Source organism: Cibotium barometz, chromosome 55, assembly GCF_041138505.1.
Source record: "Cibotium barometz isolate CiBa-2024 chromosome 55, ASM4113850v1, whole genome shotgun sequence".
Lineage (NCBI taxonomy): Eukaryota > Viridiplantae > Streptophyta > Polypodiopsida > Cyatheales > Cibotiaceae > Cibotium > Cibotium barometz.
In genome coordinates this window covers 41,053,776-41,068,520 of record NC_141100.1, presented here as the reverse complement: position 1 = coordinate 41,068,520, position 14,745 = coordinate 41,053,776, and the positions used below count along the sequence as shown (strand labels likewise).

The 14,745-nt window shown below is 39.9% G+C and overlaps 1 protein-coding gene across 1 annotated transcript in view; it reads right to left on the bottom strand.

The window, feature by feature from the left end:
* The window catches only part of LOC147607741 (aldehyde dehydrogenase family 3 member H1-like), a 74,685-nt gene extending 73,849 nt beyond the window's left edge, over nt 1-836 (bottom strand). The window contains exon 1 of the mRNA XM_086790208.1: nt 528-836. Within this exon, the coding sequence (XP_086646334.1) occupies nt 528-728 (201 nt within the window). The 5' untranslated portion in view covers nt 729-836. The remainder of the gene's footprint in view (nt 1-527) is intronic.
* Nucleotides 837-14,745: the final 13,909 nt, after the last annotated feature.

Sequence of the window (14,745 nt, the reverse complement as noted above, 5' to 3'; positions counted from 1 at the left end):
GTGCCTCTTGACCTTCATGTAGCTTTGCAACCACCCTCTAAAGTAAGGACACAGCAAAATGACCTAATTTTTATTGGAAGGATCTTATTACATGTTTACATCTCTAGCCGCTGAAATGTTGATGTACTTACTTTCAACCTTTGGTTGGATCCACATAACTATCATTCTTTCCCGACATAGCTAGCCATCTCATATTCGGAGGTATTAATATGCAGATTACTTGACACGGGCCAGCAGAGACAGACACACGTGACAGCCACATAAGAAGATGTCGTGTGCCTAATGAGAGAGGCACTGGGGAAAGTCAGTTGCGTATAAGAATGAGAGAGAGACGTAGTAGATTCTAGCACAACACAACAGAATGAAAAAAAAATGAGGAAGGATACGGATACACAGACAGAAGCGGCATGCAAGAGGTGTTGGGGGGCACGGGAATCGCCATGATATAGCATATCCATTAAGCAGGAAGCTTAATGCAGAACGACCTTTGACAAAGCGACGTCTAGTTTTGAAGAGAATTTGCATACCTCGGTACAGAAGGCTTCAAAGGCAGACTTGCCGAGGTCTTGTTGGAGGGCATGGTTGATCTCCGCCTCCCGCTCATAGAAGAGGGCGGCGATGGCGTCCAGCTGCTGCAGCCGCCACTGCAGCGGCCGCGTTCGCCCGCTTTTGAAGGCTTCGCGCGCTTGCATGTTCAGGGAGGCTGCCCCCACCCCGTCCTCTCCCATTGCAGATTGCAAATGTCCTATGTGAGTTTCTTCGCCCCTGTACCACAAATCAATCCGATATACACGTTGAAGTTCGTGACTTTGACCTCTCCTCAGCTAGCAGAAGAACCTTCTTTTTTCTCCCTTGTAATAATTATATACTAGTTGATTACTTGCAGCAAGTGCCATCTTGGCCACAACGTATGTTCTTGTTAAGCCCACACACACACACAATTATGTACTAGTTCTACTCTCGCGCGCTATTGTTGTCCACCTGTGCGTAGTTTGGCCCTTTGTACACTGCTGCCACGTGGCTAGAGGAGGAAGAGAGGAGATGCTAGAAAGATGTAGATGTGGATGTATGGATGTAGATACGGATGTGGATGTATGAATGAGGATGTGGAAATAGATGTATGCATGTAGATGTGGATGTATGGATGTGAATGTGGATATGGATGTAGATACGGATGTGGATGTATGTATGTGGATGTGGATGTATGAATGAGGATGTGAAAATGAATGTATGCATGTAGATGTAGATGTGGATGTATGGATGTGAATGTGGATGTGGATGTGGATGTATGCATGTGGATGTGGATGTATGGATGTGAATGTGGATGTGGATATGGATGTATGCATGTAGATGTGGATATTTAGTGTCTCTATCACACACTATGTTAAGTGGCAAGCCATGTATCTTGAATACATTCTCCATGAATTGTTTGGAAATTTGAGATGTTCCAAATGTGATCTCAAAATCAATATCAACAACCACAAATATTTGATCCCATCCATGCTAAGTCTTGGGAAGACCCATAATGAAATCCATAGAGATGTGGATCCACTTCCCATCTAGAATGGGTACTTTGAAGTTCATAATGACCAATTTCCTGGGAAATGGATTTTGGGACTATGTTAAAGGAGACAACGAGGAGCCTCCAGAACTGCCTAAACAGAATGCTACTCCAATAGAGATAAACACATTCAAAGAATCAAACTAGGGTGCAAGGAAAGTCATGTATCAGCTTTTAGTGAGTCACTATGATTGGGCATATACAGGATGCCAACACTCCATCAATTATATGGCAAAACCTGGTGAAGATATTTGTCACGTAGGCTGTAATGCCTGTGGTGACCGACGGATGGCCATGTCCGGGGTTCAGTGGGAGAGGATGCCCATGCGGAGTCATGGGCGACCAGGCTAGTGTGGACGGCATGCCACACACTATATAGCCTGGGGGATGAGGGGCAATCCTCATTCTTTCTCTATGGCTGGGTGGTGAGCCAGAGGCCGTCCCCTCCTGTGGTAACGCCCGTAGCGGCGTTACGGAAATGTAACACTGGTATCAGAGTGTGGTTCGATCGGATCGTCAGAGTCCGCGCGTGAACGGGGGACCGGAGCCCACTCAATGGTTTTCGACCATTCATCTCCTCATCCTTATCTCCAATGGAGTGTGTGGAGGGAGGCGGCCAAGGAAGAATGGAAGGGAAGAATTCACTCTCTCTCTCTCTCTCCCCGTCACACACAGCAAGCAGCATCGCAGGTAAGCAAAGCATCTCGTTTTGTTTGTTTTTCTCTGCGTTGAAATTGTCTGCCAAAGATGCGTTGAAGCTGTGTGGAAGGGGGGGCGCAGACCCGAAAGCGTTGAAACACACGACTGTGTGTGGGGGGCGACACCAGCCCCACGACCTGCAAAAGCAGCGCAGCATAGCGCCTGCTTTGAGGTGGGGCGAAGAGACCATGGAGCGCCTGCTTTGACGTGGGGCGAAGAGCAGCCCCACTGCGAAGATTAGCCCCACCAGCCCCACGGCTGCGTTGAAGAGCCTGGGGGGGGCCGACTTGCATTGAGTGGGGGGGCGAAGAACAGCATTCAGTCCCATGCGTGAAGAGGAAGCTCCGTCGTGTAGCGCAGTTGGCTAGCGTGTAGGTCTCATAGCGCGAGAAGCCAAAGGCCAGGCCAGCCAGGCCTAGGCGGCCAACCAGCCAGGCGGACCACCGGCGGCCAGCCAGGCGGCAGCACCGGCCAGCCCCAACGGCGGCGGCGGCCACCGGACAGCCGGCGACAAACGGCCAACCACCAGCGCTGCAGGCACCAGCGATAGCAGAAAAAAAAAAAGAAAAGAAAAGAAAAGGGTTAAAAAACCATTTATTTTTTTTAAATATATTTTCATTATTCATTTTTATGAAATTAAAAATGAGAAAATTTCAAACGAATCCTCTCTCGGATGATGAGGGAAAGATAATCCCCGCAAGGGATAATCTCGGCAAGGCACAACGTCTCGATCCTTTTTATTTTTGTTATGAAGACTCTGGGAGCGTAGCCTCGCCAGATTTCAATTTACACTTTTGCGAACGTCGTCTTGCTAGAGTCAAAGTTTTTGTTCGGACAAATTTGTGTTTGTTTAGTAGTGACAAACAAATGTGTTCTTCTGTAGACACACCTTCTCTCCAGTGTCACCACTCAGATCTAGTCCGGAGTGACTTGGTCCTAGTTCGAAGTGAATTGAGGGTAGCACATGTGGTGATCACACATTTGGTTTAGAGAGACTGAATTTAAGCTGAGCATAGACTTAGTATTGACCATCAAAGTCACGTAGTTTGGCTATAGTGTAAATCTAAAACTGCGGTGTGTTTTACTTGGCCTAATTGAGCCGTAGTGCTCATAACCCTTCACAATCTTTTAACAGTTGCTAGAAGATTGTGATAAACTTTGGCAAATGAGAACCATGTACAAGCGCAGTCTTGATGTGGTTATGCCTTGTGTCCAAACAAGTTGCTTACTGTTTGTAGCAACAAAAGGCCTTGGCCCGTAGAGGCAAGCTGGCCCTTGTTGGTAGTAACAAAATAGTGTCACTACTTGGGCCTAGAGAGTAATGACTAAGTTTAATTTAGTCACGTAGATTGCCTTATAGAAGTAATCCCTAAGGTGTGTATTACTTGGGATAAAAAGGCTAGCAGTGCTGCTAGCAGGACTCAATTGAATGGTTTATCTAGGAGTACTAATCTGAGGGATTAGCATATGCCTAGATAATAATAGCAGATTTAGGATTGATTTGTAGAAATCAAAGGTAAATCTAAAGGGGTATAGTCTTGAGATGTAATGCTCAATGCCCTTATACAAGTTGATCGAAGAGAACTGTTCTTAAACTTACTAGCATGGTTTTCTCTTCTTTTTATTGCCATGCGTCGACATCCCACTGCTCGAGAGTTTGTGGTGATCTTTCGAGGGAGGAAAGAGCCTTTTTATATGTCACATCAATTGGTTTGGTGGTAATTTGATGGTATGGGACATCAAATTCTCACGGAATCGATTGTAGTCTTGGTGGAATGGGACGCCAAGGCTTGTGCATGTAACTTGACTCTTTGGCAGGTCTGTATGTACACTTGTCTGTAGTGATAAAGTGTGTAAGATAAAATTTGAACTTTGAAAATTACCAAATATAGCCATAAGTTGGGATAAAACCCAGTTACAAAGTTCGGAGAAGCTCTAGGTAGCAAGACCATGATGGTGTACTAGTGCTAACAGAGTGATTTAGTTTCGGAGTGATCTAAATCTAGAGGTTAGCAGTAAGACTAGTTGGGTTGGACAGTTTCATGCATGGGGGACGCCCTATAGCATTTTGCAAGTGTAGTCTTGCCTATGTTCAACATAAGTGTGCGATTGTGAGCACATTTTAGTTGCTACCATATGAATTTGGGAAATATATTACTTTCCTACATAAGCAATTGTAATATTGCATGACATGCTATTTTGCTTACAAAGTTCATGTGCGTGTAAACCCTATAAGTCGTATGACCCCTGGGGAATGAGTGGAGCATTTCTAGGATTTAATAAGGTTTTACATGGCAATAGTGAGTGTATCTCACTCCAGACAAGCCTGGTTGTTGTTAGTATCGGATCCGACATATGAAGTGTACATAAACTCGGGCTAAGTTAGGATAGGAGGCTAAGCCGAAGAGCTTAGTGGTAAATCCTACTATATCTGGTGAGTTTTGACTTAACCGGAGTGTTAAGAAGTAAACTCAAAGTTTGGGGCTGAACTGGAGTGTTCGGAGGCAGACATATCTTTTGTTAAATCGGAGAATTTAGCAAAAGATGAGCTTGGGGTGAACCATGGTACCCAGGAAAAAAGCTCTTCACACTAAAATAGTGCACAATAATTTTAGGGTGATAAAAATCTATCGCAGGAATGTTTTACAACTTTCCATAGATGATAGATGAAGACCATGTACTTTACGGAGTTAAAGTACATAGGTGGTGACTTCGGCGCCACATTTTTTGTAGGAAGTCACCAGTGGTGTGGTTAGGTCAGCCGAGACTCCACAAGACCTATGCACTAGTTTTTAAGTTGACCTCTATTAAGGACGTCCAAAAATTCGTGTTGTAATACCAGAAATTGTACTGCAATGTGCAATGGAGGGGTCAATTTGTGTAGTCACTTCCTAGCAGCAAGTGACTTAAGCATCTTGTTATAGATGGTTGTATATGGTACTCCCACTCGGGGGAGGCACGCCATTGGGTACGGAGTTACTCACAGACTAGTATGGAGCTACTAGTGTGATGATAGTGGGTACATAGTTACTCACTACTAATACATAGCTGCTAATAAAATTAAGATCCTCGAGTGAAAGATACTCTAGATCAACATTTTAAATTACCGAACCACAATCCATGAGTATCGAGGTACTCATAATGTTGACGTTGCTCAAATCGAGGGACTGATTTGTTCGATGGTATGGAATAAGCAAGGAGAATGGAGTAACTTAAAAGTTACACATCACTAGTCCTAGTGAGTTGTCGAGGTCATCCGTAGTTTGATGATCCCCTCTACCTATCAGATAACATTCAATTTTGCAAGCCCTGGCATTTAATCCGTAGTGATTATGAGTTTGGTGTGAGATATGGTTATGAAGTTCTTACAAGAGTACTCGTTTATTTGCTTGTCATTGGTTATAGCTTGGTAGAGATTGCCACCTGTGATGGGTAGGTAGCTTTGCCGCTATAATGAGGAGGCAGCAAATAATGTTCTCATAGTTATACTTCATACCAACACCAAACAGGGATAGGATGATATTCCTAAATTCATCATCACGAAGTACTGTGATGTTTGCATTTATATTGAATGTATGATATAATGAGACATTGGGCTTGTGTAGTTACCACAATTATCTAGCAACCTATGGCTTCGCAGCAAGCTCAGTCATTATCTGTGGATTGATAATGTGGTTATTAGTAGTTTGGAAAATTTTCTTGATAGATGGTACAACCCACCCAAATGAAGGGTAATAATATGCAACAATGAAGCACTTTGTTACAAGTGTGAAACCACTTATCTGTTGCAAAGCAGTTTATCAATAGTACCACCATATGTGCGTAGACACTAAACTACATCTTCGTTTTGCAAGATGTTTAAAAGTTTCTTGAAGGACTCAAGAATATAACATATGATATTAAACATGGTCTAGATTTGTTCTTGCACCTATGACACTAGCGCGTAGTCCGCTTGAGAGTAGAGTTTTTGAGGACAAAAACCTTTCTTGAGGGAAAGGAGGGATATCCTCAAATATCACATAAACTCGAATAGTTGTGTGAGTCCAGACAATACTTGAAGGGATGTGTCTGGTAATAGCAACAAAGAGTTGTAAGTGATTGGATGTAACTCCAGACACCCGTAGTGGTGCAAGAATCTTTATCAAACATCTCCACATACTATATGGTCTACCCGCAGATATAGTATGGCATAAGAGATAGGAAGTTTGATTGTTATATTTGAAGGGAAATTTTCAAAACTTACATTTACTCTGAGTTAGAGTGGAGTTTAACCATCCGTAGATTAATGGTAGTTAGAAACTCAACAAGATTCTAGAGCATATGCTTGTGCAATAATGTTACTCTAAGAGAGAAAGTATCTCTCAACTTTGGAACTAATCCTTGTGATGCATGATTAGATTGGCTCTAGTTTATTTCTCCTATGGCCGTAGAGCTTTCCAAGGAGAAGTTTTAACAAGTTGGTGATGCAACATGGTAGCGTAGTCTACAAATATCTAGTAGCATAGTCTAAGAACTTGCGCTACTAGAGTGCTCTCCAGTACATTAGCTTCTGTGCTAATGACATGATGCAAAATCAAGGTATGAAATTTACCTTGGGGTTTTGGTTGAAATACCAAATCACGGCTTGCGTGAGTACTACTAGACATTTGCTTACCAATGACTTTCCCAGTTAATGGCACGTCGGATTGCCCGTAGCGGCAGTCGAGCTCGACCGGACACGTGGGAGAAATATGCTAATTACTCCATTGACGAAGGGTACTTACTTTACAAGGGTAGAGTATGTGTACCAACTATTGGTGACTTTCGGGCCCAAATTCTTAAAGAAAGTCATGATAGTCCTAGTGCGGATCATCCTGGGATTCAGAAGACCTATGCACTAGTAAAAAGACAGTTTTATTGGCCTAGTTTGTTTAAGAATGTCCAGACTTATGTGCTGAAATGCAGTAAGTGCCAGGTCAATAAACATGAACGTCTTAAGGTGGGAGGACTACTCCATCTGCTGGAGATTCCTCAAGGGAAATGGGAAAGCATTTCCATGGATAACTCAGTGTGGGTGGTAGTGGACAGTTAACTAAAATGGCAAGGTTTATTACCACGAAGAAAACTGTTAAAACGCCAGAGTTGCGAACTATTTATTGAATATCTCTACAAACTATATGGCCTGCCCGCAGATATAGTGTTGGATAGAGATAGAAAGTTTAACAGTCATTTTTTGATGCAAATCTTCAAAAAGTTGGATACTACTCTGAGTATGAGTACGGCAGATCATCCGGAGTTTGATGGTCAAACTGAAAGAGTTAACCAAATTCTAGTGGATATGTTGCGTTCTTATGTTAGTAAGAAACAATCAAATTGGGAAGAATATTTGCCCATATTGGAGTTTGCTTATAACAGCTCCAAACACTCAGCGACTGGATTTACACCATTAATGTTAATGTATGGATTCCAGCCGAGATCTCCGATGGCTGTAGGCCTAGAAAAGGAGAAGATTCAATCTATCAAGGATTTCCTTGAAGATATGAATGATATGCTCAGTGCCGCACGTGAGAGCATTCGTAGCGCTCAAGATTGCGCTAAAACTTATGCGGATAAAGGACGAAGAAAGGTGACCTTTGCAGAAGGTGACTTTGTATTCCTCAAGGTTCCTGCGCAGTCAGAAACCATGAAAACGGAAAAGTGTGATAAACTTTCTTCGAGATATTGTGGTCCTTTTAAAATCCTTAAGAAGATTGGGGACGTAGCATATAAACTTGAGTTACCGGAGAGTTCTCAAGTCCATCCTGTCTTCCATGTCAGTGAACTGAAGAAATCAGTTCACGGGTTAGAGAACGTAGTTTCTCAAGAGATTTTGGTGGACTTGATAGAGGCATCAAAGATACCACATGAACCTGAAAAGATTCTAGAGTATTCGTGACAGACAAACCCCACATAAAGTGTACCAGGAGGTACTTGTTAAATGGACAGATAGGATTGAGGAGGTGGCAACCTGGAAACGCCGTAGTGCAATTTCCAAAAGGTTTCCCCAGTTTGTTTTCAAGGACGAAAACTCTTCTTAAGGGGGGGTAATGTCACGTAGGCTGTAATGCCTGTGGTGACCGACGGCAGACCGGATGGCCATGTCCGGGGTTCAGTGGGAGAGGACGCCCATGCGGAGTCATGGGCGGCCAGGCTAGTGTGGACGGCAGGCCACACACTATATAGCGTGGGAGATGAGGGGCAATCCTCATTCTTCCTCTATGGCAGGGTGGTGAGCCAGAGGCCGTCCCCTCCTGTGGTAACGCCCGTAGCGGCGTTACGGGAATGTAACAATATTCCAGACAAACACAAAGGCAAGGAAGTTGGATAGCTAAAACAGGAGCTACATATAGTGGAGAAGAAGAACACGTCCATCAATGAGTATGCATTAAAGATCAAGGGTGTTGTTGAATCCCTTAGATCTATCAATGTCTTAGTGGGGAAGATGATGACTTGGTGAGTGTCTATTTGAATGGGCTTGGCAAAGAATATAAGTCATTCAAGACCTCTATTTGTTGGCTGTAAGGAAGAATGTTCCCAAATTTGGAGATTTGGTGTCTATACTAATTATAGAAGAGAAGTCTTTGGGTGAAGACTCTTCCTCCCAAATTAAGAATACTTTAGAACAAGATTTTACTTAATACAGGTAGAGGTCGTGGTCAAGGCTAAGGTGGTGGCCATTTTGGGAATTAGAATTATAGACAACAATAGTCCAATGATTCGCACAGTAGCAGCAAACACACACAGGTGGAAGAGGTTGATCTCAAGGCAGGGAGAGCTAGAGAGGCTGAGGCAATTGGCAAAGATAACAATCAGGGTTAAGTTCAAAGGATTGCTTTTATTATGGCAAGCCATGTCACTTTGCAACAAAATGTCGTAATAAGAAGCAGAGTGACATAAAAAGTGACAGGTTGTAGCTAAAAAATTATGTGTCTTCAAGCAAGCAGGCTGAAGATAGATGTGAGCAGTTGTTTGTTATGCAGCACGTTGAATTCAGTGTTGTAGATGTATCCACAAATGGTGATGATATATGGTAGATGTATCCACAAATGGTGATGATGTATGGTATATGGATTCATGAGCCTCTAACTACATGACCTATCATGTTGGTTTAGAGATGTAATACATTTTAGAAAAACCATGTTATGTAGAGATGGGGGATGACACGGCTCATTCTATTACTCACATTGGGAATTGCCACTAGCTATACAAGATGAAAAGATAAGGCACTTGGTTGATGTACTTCATGTGCCTAATATAACAAAGAATTTGGTTATGTAAGATGGCAAAATGAAATACTTGGCTGATGTACTTCTTCATACGCCTAATATAACAAAGGATTTGGTTTTTATTAGATAGATGATTGAGCAGGGTTTACAGGTATGCTTTAACCTTGAGGGCTGTTATGTTGAGGACTTCAACAATAAATGTCAGTTAGTTGCAAAAGGCAAAAGAGTGGTAAGAATGTTTACTTTGGATGTAAGCATGCCTAAGGTGAAAGCTACCATGTTTTTATAAGGTGCAAGTGTTGTGGTCGATATAGATATCTGGCACAAACATATTGGCCATGTGAATGAGTAGCGATTAAAGTCTATGCAAAATTCAAAAATTGTTACAAGTTTGCCAAAGTTTAAGGTGGAGGGAATGCATAAAGTATTGAAGCATGTCAGTTTGGAAAGCAAACAAAGAATCTATTTCCACATGACAAGATTGTAAGTGAGCACTTGATGTAGTGCACCTTGATGTATAGGGACCAACAAAGGCAATATCAATGATGGGAGGATGTGTCGTTACTATGTATCTTTCATTGATGATGACCACATAAGGAAGGTGTGGATCTATTTCATGAAAGAGAAAAGTGAAGTGTTTACTCACTTTCAGAATTTCAGAATGTTGGCTAAAAAGCAAACAGGTTTGTAGGTTAAGTTCCTAAGGTTGGATGGAGGGGGAGAGTATTTCTCCGATGAGTTCAGTGAGTACTTGTTTGCGAAAGCATGGTTGAATTCAGAGGCAATTCACATGCAGGTGCACTTTGCAGCAAAATGGTGTTGCTAAGAGGAAGAATAGGCACCTACATCCACATCCACATCCACATCCACATTCACATCTATACATCCACATCTATATGCATACATCCACATCCACATCCACATTCACATCCATACATCCACATCTACATGCATACATCCATTTTCACATCCACATCCTAACTCATCCCATACTCATTCTTATCACATCTCATATAACTCTTAACTCATCCTATCATATCTCATACGCAATCCTAATATCTATTTATAGAATACAAGAGAATTCTTATATTTGATATTAAATTTCTTTACACATTTATTTATGCATAAATTCCATTTTAAGGAGACTTAACACTTTCGAAATAAATATCAATCTTTTATGCATCTTCCTATGCATAAATTCATTTTAAATGAGGATGACACTTTTGAATAGAAAATCAATTCTTTAATGCATCTTCCTATGCATAAAATCAAAATTGATGAAAATAACTCTTTTGAACTAAAAAAAGATTTCTTTATGCATCTTTCTATGCATAAATCCAATTTAGTAGGAATTACACTTTTAGAATAAAAGAATTTCTCTTATGCATCTTATTTATGCATAAAATCCATTTATGATGAAAATCACACTTTTAATATAAAAATTATATCCTTTATGCATAGGTTTATGCATACAATTCATTTATGATGAAAATCATTCTTTTAATATAAAAGAATTTCTTTTATGCATCTAATTTATGCATAAAATTATTTATGATGAAAATCACTCTTTTGAATTAAAAATAAAATTCTTTATGCATCTTTCTATGCATAAAATAAGAATTAATAAAAATAACACTTTTTGGATTAATCTAAATTCTTTATGCATCTATCCATGCATAAATCCAATTTAGTAGGAATTACACTTTTAGAATAAAAGAATTTCTCTTATGCATCTTATTTATGCATAAAATCCATTTATGATGAAAATCACACTTTTAATAAAAATTATATCCTTTATGCATAGGTTTATGCATACAATTCATTTATGATGAAAATCATTCTTTTAATATAAAAGAATTTCTTTTATGCATCTAATTTATGCATAAAATCATTAATGAGATAAAAATCTCACTTTTATAATAAGTATTTCTAGTATACATTTTTCTATGCCTAGAATGAAAATTAACCCTTTAAGAATACTCATACGATGGGGATTACTCTTTTTAACATAAAATTTAATTACTAGAAATCCTCTTTTTCTTAATTCATCAATTATGCATAACATAAAAATCAATTTCTCCACGATTACAATAAAATTCTTTCAATTAATCTAGGATGATAATTCCTAGAATATGGTAGGAAGTCCTCTTTTCATACTTTGAATGAAATTATTTTATATGTAATTTCTATAAAAATTTTGCCATAGCTCTGTTACTATGACTGAAAAATCTCAATTATTTTAAGGGATAAAGCTTAGCATTAAGGGAATGATTAGAATGATCCCTAATTGGATCATTAACCCATAATGGATTGAATCATCAATATTTATAAAATACATAAACTAAAAGCATAGGGGGAAGCCATTAATCTGGTCTCAAGCATAGATTAATCTTGGATTAAGGAAAAGCTTTATGAAAAGCTTCATTTGGATTGAGAATAGGTCATGAGTATGACCATTTCTTGAGTGAGAGAGAGAAATTACATAAAAACCATTAGAATTAAGCATAAATGGAAATTTATGTAATTCTTTACTATCATTCATCAATTAACTTCAATAGCATTCATTAATTTATTTAATTCTTTACTACCATTCATCAATTAACTTCAATAGCATTCAAAAACCATTCCAATTAAGCTTCTCAAGCTTGAGAGGGGTTGAGAAGAGAGAAACATTGAGAAATTATAGAAAAGATCAAAATTCACCATTTATCTTACAAATTGCTTATTCTTTGTTCACGGTAGAGGCCCCCAACCAATCAATTGGTTTAGTATGTTGATGGAGCCACCAATGGGGATTGAAGAAAGAGGGAAGCTCCAATTTCTTCAATTTGGAGAGAATTTTAGAGAATAGTAAAAATTAGCATTATTTCAGCATAATTCTAGTATAGTAAAATTCTCCTATTTTTTTCAAAGGACTCATGTTCTATTTATAGGAGAGGGAGGCTCTAACCAAGACTAACTGATTTCTAGAATTTTTTAAATTTCAGTTTGGTTGAATTTGGACTAGATTTGGACCTAGTTTGGTTCCTTGATTCGGTTGATCCAAGAGAGAGGAGAGATAAAAATATCTCAATTTTTGAAGATTTAAAACTCAATTGCACATGTGAAGTAGGCGCCTCATTCATGAGGGGGAAATCCCCATGCAGAGGTGTCAAAAATGCATCATTACTTCTAAATATCACCCCTTTTTAACTATTAGCCTTGTCCTTAGTCAACTCATCATCTTATGTGAATATTTACTCATTTTTCGGGGATTTCTTTTACAAATTGGATTTATCTTCTTCCCACACATGGATTGATCTTATTGGCCCATAGGAACCTTAATTTGAAATTTCGAAAAAATCTTCACCCCTAGGATAATGCCTCTTGAACCGATTATACTTAATTTCTAATGCACCTTCTGAAAATCTTTTTGAACTTCTGTTTTAGGGAAACTTATTTTAATAATATGAGAAATTTTTTTATCTAAAAATATTCAAAATCTGAATATTCTCTCTCTAGAATATTTTCTCTCTATGTCAAAATAGGGAGAGACAAGATCTTTTATATTTCTAAAGAGGGGATTGATTACAGGGGGAAGATGCTGGACATCTTGAGAGCCTGGGGAGGAATCTTACATTCTCTCCCACTTGAAAAACGCGAGATACCCTCATCTCGCAAATTGGGAGTAATCCCGCAAGATGCAAGAATATGAGACTAAGAGAAAATTTAATTAAGAGAGCAACCACCAAGAAAAGTCTCAAAGAAAGTAAGACTCAAGACAAGAACAAAGATTTCAACTTTATACACTCTTGGAACATATACAGCAAAGATAGAAGAACTTTTTACAATTCAATAAGCCCATCCATCATATGGTCACAAAAGCAGCACTCACAAGCGGCACACATATAAGGTAACTCATCTATGGGAATAATTCGATCGGTTATTGCAGCACCTACCTCATTGGTATGAGGTGACCTAATAAAAGGACCTCTAAGAGGCAAGCCAAAAATGGAATAAAGGCATATCTTCTGGTGAGGAAGAAAACACGCAAGTAAGAAAACCCGCTCAGAAAACCCACCATGCCTTGATCTCATCACGCGATAGTATCGGGGACCCAAACCCAAAGCTTCAATAACCATAGCCAAGCGGACATTGTTACGAAAGTGATGCTGACCCCACGGTGTTACCCTAGTTATGTCTCGATAGGTCCACCATTTGGTGTGAGCTACAGAAGTTCCCAAGTGAGGGAAAAGTAAGCGCTCATACAATTCTATAAAATCCTTCTTCACAGACTCGCTTGCATCTTGAAGGTGAGAAATCATCATGGATAAAACCAAGTCCTACTGCCAAGCCATAAAAGAGATTAAGAAAGAAGGACATTGATGGAAGTAAGATTACTGCGAGCGACATAAGATTACTGCGAGCGACAAGTAAGAGTTACGACTTATATAAAAGAAGGAACTAGCGTAACCTAGAAGCCGACGGTGTATCTTACCACCACTGAAGTTTTACCGTCTTTCCATGATTTGGGCTTGGCACATATTTCTTTAGAAGGCTTACATGAAATACATTATGAACTTTGAGATGAGGAGGTAGAAGAAGCTCGTAGGCTAAGTCACCTACTTTCTTTGAAATCAGATATGGCCCACAATATCTGGGGGATAACTTCTTATACTTCCCAAGAGATAAAGAACTTCTTTTGGGTCGTACTCGAATGAAGACCATATCTGCTTCTTTGAATTCTCTGACTGTCCTCTTCTTATCTGCATACTGCTTCTGTCGATCCTGGGCAGCTTTTATATGTTTATGAATTGCCTGCATCTGCTGCTCCATGTTGTCAAGCATTTGTCTGGACATCTCGACCCTAATCAATGGGTCGGACCTAGTTAATGGAGTTAAGCAATCTTGTCCATACAGAGCTTTAAAAGAGCTCATCCCAATACTTCTGTGATAAGAAGCATTGTAGGCAAACTCGACTAGGTGTGCAGATAGCTTAGCCACTTCTTGGGTTCCCTGCCACAACATGACCGAAGTATATCTTCGATTACTTGGTTTACCCTGATACTCTGCTGGAGTATGGATGAGTGAGAATTGTCGGTTAGCCCTTGGTTTTCAATTGTAGCATAGATCTGTCCTTTTTCCTCTTCTACTACGTCTGAAATTGCGACTGCTCTGGCTGCTGCAGTCTGAGGCAGAATTCTTTCTCTTTGGTTGCCCCAGTTCTGGAAAGGAGTTCTGAGGTTATTCTGGACAGAGGCA